General features: G+C 40.7%; 1 protein-coding gene across 2 annotated transcripts in view; it reads right to left on the reverse strand.

Annotated features, from left to right (window-relative positions):
• IGSF22 (immunoglobulin superfamily member 22) overlaps window positions 1–13,590 on the reverse strand; it is a 63,146-nt gene that overhangs the window by 41,005 nt on the left and 8,551 nt on the right. For both annotated transcript variants that reach the window (XM_060263228.1, XM_060263229.1), the window contains 7 exons: window positions 9,237–9,276; window positions 7,723–7,900; window positions 6,948–7,061; window positions 5,976–6,138; window positions 4,245–4,517; window positions 2,663–2,947; window positions 1,119–1,243 (listed from right to left, as the gene is read on the reverse strand). In XM_060263228.1, the coding sequence (XP_060119211.1) occupies window positions 1,119–1,243; window positions 2,663–2,947; window positions 4,245–4,517; window positions 5,976–6,138; window positions 6,948–7,061; window positions 7,723–7,900; window positions 9,237–9,276 (1,178 nt within the window). The remainder of the gene's footprint in view (window positions 1–1,118; window positions 1,244–2,662; window positions 2,948–4,244; window positions 4,518–5,975; window positions 6,139–6,947; window positions 7,062–7,722; window positions 7,901–9,236; window positions 9,277–13,590) is intronic.

The raw sequence follows: 13,590 nt of genomic DNA on the forward strand, positions 1-13,590 counted from the left end.
AATGCCTGTTTGCCCAACACTACACCCCTAGTATGGTAACTGACCGAAGCCCAGTAGAACTGCTCATGGGTAGGAGGCTTAACACATTACTAGACCGTATGCACCCGGACCGGGCCCCAAACCTACAGGAGGTACCAGAGACGGTCCGGGTGCCCAGGGGATCCGACACAGGGGACCTGGTTTTTGCTAAAAACTTTGGAGGGGGAGCGGCATGAGTCTCCAGGGTACTGGGGGCAGTAATGTATGAGGTCACCTCAGAAGAGGGATTCACAATGAGGTGACACATAGACCAGTTACGGCCCCGCGAGTCACCAGGGGGCAGGGTAGCAAGCCCCAACCAGCCAACAGTCCGGAGGTGGAGACAGAGGAAACGATGGCCCCGGTGGCTGTGGCTCAACAGACACCCGGTCCGCAAGGAGAATCAGAACATCTGGCTGGGGCTGAGCATCAAGAAGACCCCAAACCATTGGGCGAGGCTACAATGCCACTGGGCCCCAGCCTGCTGCACCCGAGGCTGCAAACCCCCCGTCTGAGGCCCCGGAACTCAGAAGGTCAACACACGAGCAGCGCAAGCCTGCGTACCTACAGGACTACATACAATAGGGCTTGCGAACTTAGGGGGGAGGGATGTTATGTATGTGCCTTAAAGTATGTACTTCCTGCCGGCTCATTGGAGCCAGGAAAGCAGAGCTTGGGGACTGTATAACAATGGGTAGTGGGATCCAAATACCTGCCGCCCTGCACCTATCACAGACCCCTGCCTGTTTGAATGAACCAATGGCAAGCTAGTGCAGGAGATTAGAGTTGTATATAGGTTTAGTCCACAGGCCCTTAGTCAGTTGGGAGCAGCCTTCACCATGCTTTCCTTAATAAAGAGCTGTCCTCACTATGATCTCGTCTCTGCAATGCTTTGAACCCACTATATTATAGTCTGAAAATGCTATGTTATGAGCCTCTCCCCTTCACAACCTACTATGGACTTGGTTGAGCAACCAGTTATCAGATTCATGCTAAAATGGCTGCTATACTTTCTTTCACACATTAACACCAAAGGTAGTTCCAGCTACTTAAAAGTTTCATTTATGTAAGTTCCTCTGATAGCAAAATGAATTTCTTACCTCTTTACCATCTTTTAACCACACACCTTCTACCTTCTCATCATTCAAGACAACACAAAGCTCTGCTGGGTCTCCTGTTGGAGCCTGAACATCTGACATGCCACTCTTCACCGTAGCAAATCTCTCTGGAGAGGGTAAAAATACTCTTCATTAGGGGATGAAGGGTGCTGAACAGGAATGCCAAGTATGGCATCATTGGACTTGAGAACAATAAAATATTCTTGAGTTTATGAACAGGGTTTTAAATTCTAATACAAACACTCCCTCAGATTGAGGGGTTTTTGTTACCAGATTTCAGAGATCTAGATAAGCAATGATTAATTATTTGTTGATGTGCACTTCTCCTTTTATAGGCCCAGCATGGAACGGCTCATCCAGTATCTGTGGATGCATGGCTATGCATGGCTACTTTCTCAGGCAAATGTAGTTATGTATGTCAACTGAATAGCTGCTACAATAATTTCTTCCTTTCTGGACAGTACTAAAGTATAACTGAAAGAAGTGATCTGGGCATATCATGGCATTTGAAAAGTTTGGACTACTATGTATGTTATAGTGGGCCTGTAAATCTTTTCATCCCATCTATTACATTCCCCACACACACACGCACGCATCCTCCAAGGAGCTCAGAGTGGTTCTCTTCTGCATTTTACCCTTACAGTAGCCTTTAGAAGTGGTTTAAGCTGAGAGAGGTAAATATAAAAAGCGTCCCTATGAAGAAAGACTGTGTATCTGTAATGAGGGGAGGTTAGAGACAAGGGAACATGTGTTTTTTGAGTGCAAATTTTACCAGAGCATTTGAGCAATTTATATAACTCTGTTCTGCAGCCAGTTTCCGGGGAGAAACATCAGTTTTTTATTTAGATAAGCTTTTAGCAGACAGCGGCCAGGAAATTACTTTAAAGGTGACATCATTTACAGAGCAGGCCTAAAGACATCGGAAACAGCTGATAGGTGGAAATAGTTAATTATTTTAAGCCTAATATTCCAGACTTGAAAGTTTTGGAAATTATATGCCCAATTTTAAATTGTGTTTATCTTGAGCTGCACATTTTGCTATATGGATGTTATGTGTTGTTTGTTGTTGTTATTTGATGGGTCTGACTGTATTAAACAATGGGGTGGGGTGGAAGGAAGGCTGAGAGAGAGTGACTGGCTGAAGGTCAACAGAAAGCTGATGGGAGTCTGTACAGTCCTGACAGTCTTAACCGCTATACTGCACTATTCCCAGCACCTCTTTATATAAGGTTTCATTTTACGGTTTGTGTGGGAAAAGAGATGCCACTGTGTTAAGCTCATCCATTTTATGTCTAGCATTTTACACGCAGATGAACAGCTACACTTTATTTCAGACTATTTAGTACATAATTGTCATGTGATGCACTCCTCAATAAACAAAAGCTACCTGCAGCTTGAAAATAAAAGCAACATGATGTCACTCTCCTCCCAGTTCTATCACCCACATCCCAACTGCTTGGAATCAGAGACCTTTCAGAGGCATAGTTTCATGAAACATTTCAGCACATTCCTTTGGTCAACCTTACCATCCACAATTACGTTGCAATTGCTGTAATACTCTGTGGGGTCCTTATCTTGCATGGCAACTACCATATATTCTCCTGAATCATTCAGCTCAGTATCATCTATTATCAGTTCTGCCGTCTTTCCTTCATGGGTCATGGTATATTTGCTAGATCTCTCTATCACCCTTCCATTCTTCATCCATTTCAAGGTAACATCTTTAGCGGTCAGCTCACAGTCCAGGCAAGCTTTGCTTTTTTCCTTGACACGAACATTTTTCAAGTTTCTGACAAACTTAATTGGAGTGCCTTGAGAGAGGAGACAGAGACTGGTTATACAGAATTTGTCAACCAAATCAAGGCCAAATATAAGACTGGTAGTTTAACATCAGTATATTGGTTCAATAATCATAAGGCAAACACAGAGATTCCAAGACATGGGATTGGTGCCTCTAACATTTCTACCAAAAAAAAAAAAGCAGGTCATCTCCCGATTTGATTCACCATCTAAAAATACCCACAGTGAGACATTACCAAGATTTCCTCCATTAAATCAGGGCATAACACCATGTTTTTTCTGCAATAATCTACTGGAATCTACTGGAAGGCACATTATAGACCCATTCTAGATTTGGCAAACATGTTTGTTGCACATGCATTAGTGTTCCACAGGTGTTTCCTGCACAAATATAAAAAGTGGAAAATATACAAACATATACTACATATCTTTAATTGTAAATACATACATCATCCACAATGTATTTGCTGTACACTACAAATGCAACCATCACATATACCCTATGAAGAATGAAGCTGCTCGTGCAGTTTCTTAATACCCTATTGCAACTTTTGATTGTCTTTGGAACCCTTTGTTACTATACAGAATTTTAGAAGCTCTCTGAGTATTAAAAACAGAACACTTTCCCATTATAGTATACATAGGACAGCAACCCCAGCAGCTTTGTTGGGTAAACCTATGCAAATTCTGTGTCTTAGGTGACTTCTTTCATCTTATTCTATGGTGATAAAATGAAAAAATGATGAAAAGTAAATTTAAGACTCCTTGCACATCCTACAATTTCAATGTCAACTCATACCATGAACAGATAAATCTATCATTTATTGAAATGCATCAAATCTTTGTTGTGCAAATGACACTGCCTTCTCACCCCATTAATTCTGATTTTTTTTCCTGTTATGGTCAACAAGCAACCACAAATTCTTCTTACTAAATTTCTAAAATTTATTAAAACTGACCCCCTTCTTACTAAATTTCCTGTTGCTTCCACATTTCAAAATTTGGCCTTGGTAATAATAATGAATTTATACAATGAACAGTTGATTTGATAGTTATTTTATTATTTATTCAAAACATTTAAAATCTACCTTCCCACCCAACTTAGGTTCCCCAAGGTGGTGAATAATAAAACCATTAAAACAAGATTTAGAACACGTATAAATATATATAAACAATTAAAACAAAAAAACATTAATAAGCAAGACACTGGGCAAGAAAATACTGTAATTTCTTTAATGCACTTCCAATGCCTTCTAATGCCTTATTTGAGTAACACAGACAATGAGAAACAACTTGAGCATTACTTACGCTGGATGATAAGCTCAGTCTTTGTTACTAGTTCTCCAGCTTCAGCACTGATTTCACCCATGTCACTTGGGCGTACATCTTTAATTTTCAGTGTGTGAGTTAATCCATCTTCTGATGAGATGATCTCATACTTGTCATCCCGCTTCAACTCCTTCCCATTGAATTTCCAGGTGAAATTGGGCACCTTCTTTGAAAGGCGAATCTCAAATACAGCAGTCTGCCTCTCAGTTATTTTCAAAGGCTGCAGGTCTGCCAAAAACTTTAGGGGCTCATCTATTAAAACATGAGACAAAAACAATCTTCACTCTTTATATTTGCCCTTAGAAGTTGAGAAGTCTCTACAATATAGGTCAGAACATGAGCTCCTGTACATTAGTGTACTTCTACAAAAATAATGGGTTCAGGTAGCCAGCTTGAGGTTGACTCAGCCTTCCATCCTTCCGAGGTCGGTAAAATGAGTACCCAGCTTGCTGGGGGAAGTGTAGATGACTGGGGACGGCAATGGCAAACCACCCTGTAAAAAGTCTGCCATGAAAACATTGTGAAAGCAACGTCACCCCAGAGTCGGAAACGACTGGTGCTTGCACAGGGGACTATCTTTACCTTTTTACAAAAATAATCAGAATTGCTATGACTTGTACTTGCTGAGGATATGAAATTGAATCCAATGTCTCTCCTCCACTGTCATATTCTTTTAACTTCTTCCAGTGAAGTCAAATGAAGACTCAGCAGAAAAGAGTTATTGGATCCAATGTGGTGGAAGAGAGTAATTAAATAACATTGGTTGTGGTAGATTTTCCACGCTGTGTGGCCTTGGTCTTGGCATTGTGAGACCTGATGTTTCACCAGCAACTGTGACTTGCATCCTCAGAGGTATAACCCAGAAAACTGGAGTTTTCTCTGGGTCAAATTGAGAAGAAGTCAGTAGGCAGGTAATGTATATCTACTCAGGCAGGTAGGTTAGGGCTGAGTCATTATCTTGTGGATGCTTCCTGGGCCTTGACATGCTAATGGAGGAGCTTACCTGAGGGGGTTCTTTTGTATATGGATTGGCTATTTACATTCTAATCCTATCTGTAGTGCTGTTGTAAACTGTAGGACTGGAAGTCATGCCCTATTTGTTTTAAACTTTCTTCCTTCCTGTTGAAATTGTGTTTGTGTTTATGGATTTCAATGGCTTCTCTGTGTAATCTAACATTGGATGTGTTGTCCAGCATTACAGTGTTCTGGAATAAGATATTGTGTCCTGTCTGAGTTAGGCTATGTTCAGCCACTGCTGATTTTTCAAGTTGGCCAAGTCTGCAGTGTCTTTCATGTTCTTTTATTCTTGTCTGGATGCTACGTTGTGTGGTCCTGATGTAAACTTGTTCACAACTGCAGGGTATGCGGTATACTACTGCAGAAGTGAGAGGGTCTCTTCTGTCTTTTCCTGATTGTAGCACCTGATGTATTTTTCTGGTGGATCTGAACACTGTAGGTTATGTTTATAGGTTAAATAACAGTTGATTATGAATTATTTGTTAATTGGAGGAAGATAGAGAGGAGGAGAGTCACTGGATGCAACGAACAAAAGAGGAGTTTGAATCCAGTGGCAACTTTAAGATCAAACAAGTTTTATTCAAGGTATGAGCTTTCATGTGCATGCACTGCCCACCTGGATCTAAACAGAAGAGAGTCACTGGATCTAACTTACAATAATTTCATCTTTCTTACATTAAAAATCAAATTTACCTATAACTTTTAGTCGTGCTGACAGTGTCTTGTCACCTACTAAAACATTGTATGTTCCCATGTCACTTTCATTCACATTGGTGATGTAGAGCATATACTTAGTGCCCATCTGTTTTGTGTCATATTTCCCAAGAGAATATTGAATGCGCAAAGGTTCATCACCCTGCAAAAAAGAACATGGACATCTTTGCAAGAACAAGGAGATGGTTATACACTCAGGGCATCCAAACTTGAGGCAGTAGCATCAAAATGCAAATTTCTACAAGCATAAGCATCATTTGATTACTGAGCATGCAATTCCTGGCACCCTAATATATTAAGTGACTTCACTGAGAAGTATTTTTGAGATGGCCTCTGGTAACATTAAATTTTTCTCTGTGGCATTAGATTTGTGACAGCTCATTTAGATATGCAAGACTTAATTTTATAAGAAAGCCATCAAATGATAACCATGCTTACAATTATAAAGGCTCAGTCTGCAATGGCAGTATAGGGCTGCAAAGCAGTGAATGTTGGTTGAAAAATGAATGTATGGATAATAGCACAAATTCATCAAAAGAATGTGCCATCACAGGCAAGTAAATAAAGGACAGTGAAACACCAGGAAAATTTCCCAAAAAGTAGTGAAAGGAATTGATGTTAAATTGTGTAATATATGTATTATGTTTGTGTTTTGTATGTATTATTGTGCAACAGCATGGGCTGTTTTCACATGGTAAATGTTTGCAGGTGGATTTTGCCATTCTTACACAGTAAAACTCTAGTTGCAAAGCACATTATTTAGTGTGTATGAACACACCCATGAACTACCTTTATTAGTTCTTTTTCAGTATGGCATTGAGTTCAACTGTCTTGAACAACTAGAAAGCCACCAAAATAGCTTGTTATAAACCTATGGCAAGTACCCTTTGATTCCTTACTTTGAAAATCCTACACTTCAACTTTCTTAACTGAAACTGAAATAAAGGTTACCTTTAACCATATCAGCTTAGTATTGGGATCTTTGAGTTCCAAGATAGTATCAAATATTGCTGTAGCATCCACTTTAACAGAAACATCCTCCAGAGGTTTCAGAATTCGTACAGCCTGTAATATCAATTAACTAAGAATAAATCAGAATTCTTGATAAGTTGCCACATCCCAACCTTATTTTGCTTTTTCTTAAAACTCTGCCTTTGATTTGTGCTATTCATGAAAGAGAAAAAAAATAGCAAAATGTGGCTTCTCTGTTAGTAGAAACAAGGGAATATCTGAATCCAACTAATGACTTCCAGGACTATGGATTGAACTGATAATTTTTTATAGCTAAACTTTTCACTGTTTTCAGATTGTGGATATTAAATTTGGAATATTTTTAAAGTTCTTATTGATTTTCACCCTTCACTCAAGCTCTGTATTTTAGGTACAATGTTCCTAGAGGTTTTGTAGATGTATTCCAATTAAATTTTATTAAATAATTTTCTGCTTGTGAATAACATTGCAACACTAGATAACTTTCTGTTGAACCCAGCCATCTTTTTCATTTAAACTGATATAATTCCCCTCTGTTCAGTGGTCAAAGGGGACCCCTACTACATTTTTCACCAACAGAAAAGCTGGTTGGATCCAACCCATTGTCACTGCATAAGGGCAGGACATTTGAAGAAAATTACTGAAATGCAGTCTAAGTAATAGAATATTTTATAATGTACTCATAAACAGATATATATGTTGACCCAGCATTTCATAGTCTGATGGCATCACTTACCTCAACTTCCACTTTCTTCTTCATCTCCTTCAGTTTTTTAAGGAGTCCTCGGAAATCTGTGAATCCATATTCCATACAGACCTTCTCAAAATCCTTCTTGGGTACCTTGGAGAGGATCTCCAGCATTTCTTTCTCATCAACTACCCTCTTCTCTTTTTTCTTTGGTGCCGGGGCCCCCCTGCACGTATGAAATGAACTAGCTGTTTCCAAGAATTCCTGAAGCTGAGGAGAGGTCTTAAGAAAATTTTCAAGATTTTCACAAAAAATAAAATCTCCAAGATTCAATGATTATTAAACTAGTTTGGATCCCTAAAGACAACTTACTCCCAGTCCATTGTGCTTTACTTTCTAGACACAAATATGTTCTGCTACCTTTCCATTCTTTTTGTCTAAGAATGCTCTGAGCTGTGTGGCTTAGGTTGTGTACCGATTCCAGTAAGCTGGGCTAACTGAAGTCTGAGATCCAATTTTCTCTCAACATTCTTCGAGTCATGATTTTACTATTCATTGTGCTTTCCTATAGCTTATAGAAAAGCAGAACTGTGCAGCCCCTGCTCACTTGGTTTGAGAGGGGGACAGTGTTGCAGTTGGCCTTGCCTCTCCTGGTCCCCCACTGGACTTACTGAGTTCTGTAGGGAAGAGTCTTCTTATAACTCCATTGTCTCAAGTTATTATTTGTAATGTGTAGTTTCTGGGTCCCCCTGACCTGATTTTAACTGAGACAGTCAGATATCAGGTATGAGGGAGCTCATTTCCCAAGTATACAAAACACTGACCAATTCCCCACAAGCCTTATGCCGGTCTCACGCTCCTCTTCTCTGTGGGGCTTCTGTCAGGTTTCACACTAGCTGCCCCGGGGCTGCAACTTTTGCGCAGCAAACAAGATCCTCTAAAAACTGGTTTCTGTTTGCTGCACAAAAGAGGTGAAGCAAGTTGCAGCCCTGTGGCAGCTAGTGTGACATCTGACAGAAGCCCCGCAGAAAAGAGGAGTGTGAGAGTGGCATAAGGCTATTGGGGAATCGGTCACTGATTCACTTTGGGACCATGCTTTGGGGCGAGAGGGGCTTCAGCCTTCCCAATGCACAATATCCCTGATCTGTAATGGTCGCAGGGGATACTGTTTGCCTTCTTGAGGATCTGTATATATACTTAAGGGCTACACATTTTCTCACAGATACTAGGAAACTGTAGGATAAAAGTATAATGAGCTGTTGTATTGTCTTCTGTGTTTTGCTTTGTAATTTACCTCGGAAGGCTGGGGGGTGGGAAAAATGTTTTAGATAAGTAAATATGTAAAATTGATTCATGTATTGTTTGCGTTCCTCATTAATGGCAGTGATGCTTATATTCTTACTCATGTATTGGGAAAACTCTTGTAGAAGCAGTAACAGCTTCTTGCTTACTCTGCATCAACCCAACGTCCTACAAACAGCTATACTGGAACATGCTAGCAGGAAAGTCCAGAGCACAGTCTTCTTGAGGAAAAGTAACAGGGATGGAAAGTAGTGTCTTACCTTTTTTTCAACATTTTTTTGAAATCCATCTTTTCTTGACCTTAAAAATGAAAAATATAATAGATAATTAATATAAACAACCTAAATTCTAAAGGGAGTAAAAGGGTTGGCACAAGATGTGAAAAAACAAGAAAAAAACTTAGATCAAAGAAGAAAATATAGAAATACATGTATTGCAAAATAAAGTACGAAAATGTTGTCGCAGAATGCTTGTATGCAAAACTTTTGAGAATTGCAATAATAATTTAAAACATACAGAAGTGAAGCTATAGCTGAAAGATGGGTATATTGATTGGGGTATGTTATATGCCCCTATTTTTAGTATTCTTTGTTATGATAGAAAGTAGTAAGAATGAATTTTCACAGCTTTCCTGCATTTTAAGAAGATAACATTTTATGATGTTTGAAGTTGTAAGGTAACAAGCAGAAGACTCACAAGGATTTTTTGGGGGTGGGGTTCTCATCTTCCCTTCCTAGAAAGGAAGTGACATCATCAAAATGGCGGCACCCGTGCAGGGCCACTCTAGGTGTTTCCAGGAAAACTCTATGGGTTTCCCGGATGCTGTAGCCATATGAGAGGGAAAACTCTATGGTACAATAGGCACCATAGATTTTTTACTTCCCAAATGGCTAGAGCATCCGGGAAACCCATAGAGTTTTCCCAGAAACATCTAGAGCGGCCTTGCACAGGCACCACCATTTTGATGATGTCACTTCTGGCTGACGTCATTGAATCATGTGTGCACAAAGTGCACACGTGTAAGTCCCCCGCTACAGGAAGATGGGGACTTGGCAACCCTACTGAAAAGCCCCCATAACTTCTCCCTTACCAAGGATTTCATGGAAAGGAAAGAAGAAACAATGGGGGAGGGGAAACCTGATGGTCCTCACAAATACTTGCAGGTTCCCTGCTTGTGGATATATATTGAATTTGTTTATACTCCATCTTTCTCCACAATTGGGACCCAAAAACACCCAGTGACCTTCCATGGTAGAGTGGGGATTTGAACCTGGGTCTCCCAGATCCTAGTCTGAAATTCTAATCATTATTCTACACTGGCTTTTGTGAAGTGGCTTCTGTTGAACAGCATGAGCAGCTGGGCCTAGGTAAGGCACATGGTATCATCACCCTGTGGTGCTGTTGGCCATGGCTCTGATGAGTCCTTGCTCAAAGGCCAAACCAGCCCTAGAAAGAACCCTGTTCCCCTTCCCACCTTTTACTGAGAGAAACCAATGTTTTAACTGGCAACACAGTTGTGGTTGCCTAGCAACAGGCACAGACAGTATTTGTTTTTTAAAGCTACACATGCTGCTTCTATTTATTTGGGTTTTTAAATCCCCAAGCATGTGTGTGTGTGTGTTTACGCGTAAAAGCCTAACCATATTGGGGACGACTCACCTACCCTCCCTTTGGCTGAACCATGTGTCACTCAAGGAGCAGCTCCACCCTTTAGCTCCAAAGGAGGACTGGGCTACTCAGGAAACTGCTAGGCAGTGACTATTATTAGGCAACCAAGTCAGTAAAAGACAGGGGGAGGAGGCCCTTTCCAGGCCTATTTTGGCCTCTGAGAGAAAACTCATTGGGGTCAGTCCTGACTAGGGTTGCCAGATCCAGGTTGGTGGGAAATTCCTGGAGATTTTGTGGTAGAGTCTATGGAAGCCAGAGTTTGGGAAGGGGAGAGGCCTCAGCTCAATATAATGTGATAGAGTCCATCCTCCAAAGCAGGAAGAAAGATCTGTTGTCTGGAGTTCAGTTGTGATACCAGGAGACCTTCAGGCTTCACTTAGAGGTTGGCTACCCTATCTTGCAGCACCCTCTGGGTGACTTGATGCCACCTGACTTGCATGACTGGCTGCTTGCTCCTATTCAACAGCAGCCCCCCATGACAGCCAGTGTGGTGCAGCAGTTAGTGCTTCAGAGCAGGGTCTGTCAGACCCAGGTTCTTGCTGTGGAAGCTGACTGGGTGATTTTGGACAAGTCACAGACTTTCAACCTAAGCTACCTCATAGGGTTGTTGTGCAGATTAAAAGCAGGAGAGGAGAATGATGTAAGGCATTTTGGTCCTCCCTGTGGAGAAAGACTGTCCTTTTCCTAGGTAAAGGCTGCAGGAAGTGGGGAGAAGATGGAAAGCTTAAGTCAGAGGTACAGATAAAGGTAGGTTAATGGTTGGCTGGGAAGGAGATAGGATTACCAACTCCAGGTTGGGAAATTTCTGGAGAATTGAGGGGTGAAGCTTGGAGAGGGTGGGATACGAGGAGGGGTAGGACCTCAGACAAATACGCCATACACTCCAAACCAGCCATTTCCTCCTGAGGAATGATTGTTGCCAATCTCCAGGTGAGGGCTGGAGATCACTCAGAATTGCAACTTCTCTCCAGATGGCAGAGATCACTTCCCTTGGAGAAAATGGCTACTTTGCATAGTGGATTCTGTGTCATTATAACCTTCTGAGGTTGCTTCTCTCCCCCTTTGGTCCACACTGCAGAAAAAGAGTATACTTTTCCTAGGCAAAGGTTGCAGATAGGGGGGAGAAGATGGAAAGCTGGTCAGATCACTTTCCCTTCAGAAAATGGCCACCTTGAGGCGCATACTCTATGGTATAACATAACACAACCATGCCAGCACCCCCCCTCCCCGCAAAAAACCCCACAGATCATACCACAAACACACACTGATGCTAAATGCTGCAAGGCCGAATACAACAGGAAAAGGTGACAACAATGTACTGCAGATAAAAGGAATGCCAGGCTTCAGTGCCTGCATGATCATCATCAGCACCAGTCGTTTGACACCACAGCAAATTGATGTTGAGTGCCTATTGTATTTATTCCCCATTGTCTAGAGCTGTATTTATCCCTACAACAGACCTTATTCCTTGTGTGTGTGTGTGTGGACGGACAGACAGACAGACAGACAGACAGACAGACAGACAGACAGACAGACAGATAGATAGATAGATAGATAGATAGATAGATAGATAGATTGATAGATTGATAGATTGATAGATTGATAGATTGATTTTGGATTTTTCTGTGAACTTTGGCTATTCTCGGGTTTGTAGAATATGTCTTGTCTTCTCATGGTCCCATTCTTTGGATTTAAGTATCCACATATTTTGTTACATTGTGCATTGATGATTACCGTAATTAGTCAAGAATGTGAGTGCTTATTAGCTTGACAGCTAGCAATTATTGAAAGATAATTATGAAAAACCTATAAGATAAATATAAGAAACTTAACTGATCTGGAGTGTTTCCTTTGAAGATGCTCCTTTCCTATAAGATGCTTACTTTTAGTAAATCTTTTTAATGGGCTCAAATACTTGCTCTCCTTTAATAATCTATGTAAAATCAGTAGATAGTATATACTTTTAAGTTAAAAGTGTAAACAATTGTTTTAATAAAAAGAGAAAATGGAGGTTAGATACTTTACACCCCAAACAAACACACAAAAATGTTGTTCAGGTGTACTTCTTGCTAGGAGATTAATGTTCTGATATAGGAAAACTAACTAGGTGACTAGGACTTCTTGCTTACCTATGTCTGAGTCAGGTCAAGACCAGGGTAATACAGAACAATCTGAATCTGTCCAGAAGCTGCAGCTAATGCAGAACAACGCGGCTAGATTGCTGGTCAAGTCCAACTACTGGGAACATGTGACTGTGATGCTACAGCAATCACACTGGCTACTGATCTGCTCCCAAGTCCAATTCAAAATGTTGTTTTTGTTCTTTAAAGCATAATACGGCTTGAGACCAGGGTATTTAAATGATCATCTTCTCTCACATGTCCCTGCCCAGGAATTAAGATTGCAAGGAGAGCCATTCCTGTTCCACACCAATCAAAGCAGCTCATCTGGTTGGCACACAAAAGAGAGCCTTTTCAGTAGCCGCCCCACAATTATGCAACAGCCTCCCAAAGGAGGTGAGTCTGACCTCTTCACTTTTGATCTTCAGGAGGCAGCTGAAGACAGTTTTATTTAGGACTGTATTTGACTAATTTCTTTTTTATTTATTGGCAGTCCTAGCAGAGATTTTAAATGCCATCTTTTATATGTTTTATAACTATTTTTTTACATTTATATTGTAAACCCCCTTGGTGCAGCAAGGTAGAAAGGCAGCTAATAAATGTTTTAAATGAAAGAGTGAATATATAAAATCACTCTTAGAAAATCAGAGCAAACCATAGTCTCAAACCCTGGCAGCTTTTTACTTGTGATATCAATTGCATAGATTCTGTGACATCTTTTTTGTGGCGTATTTTTGCATTTTTTTGGTGTGTGTGTGTACATGCATGCATATGTGCCCCCACACCTGGAAGTCATGGTGATCTCTGGTGACACCTGCTTGATAAG

The sequence above is a fragment of the Heteronotia binoei genome, chromosome 21, assembly GCF_032191835.1.
Source record: "Heteronotia binoei isolate CCM8104 ecotype False Entrance Well chromosome 21, APGP_CSIRO_Hbin_v1, whole genome shotgun sequence".
In the NCBI taxonomy this organism is placed as follows: Eukaryota; Metazoa; Chordata; class Lepidosauria; order Squamata; family Gekkonidae; genus Heteronotia; species Heteronotia binoei.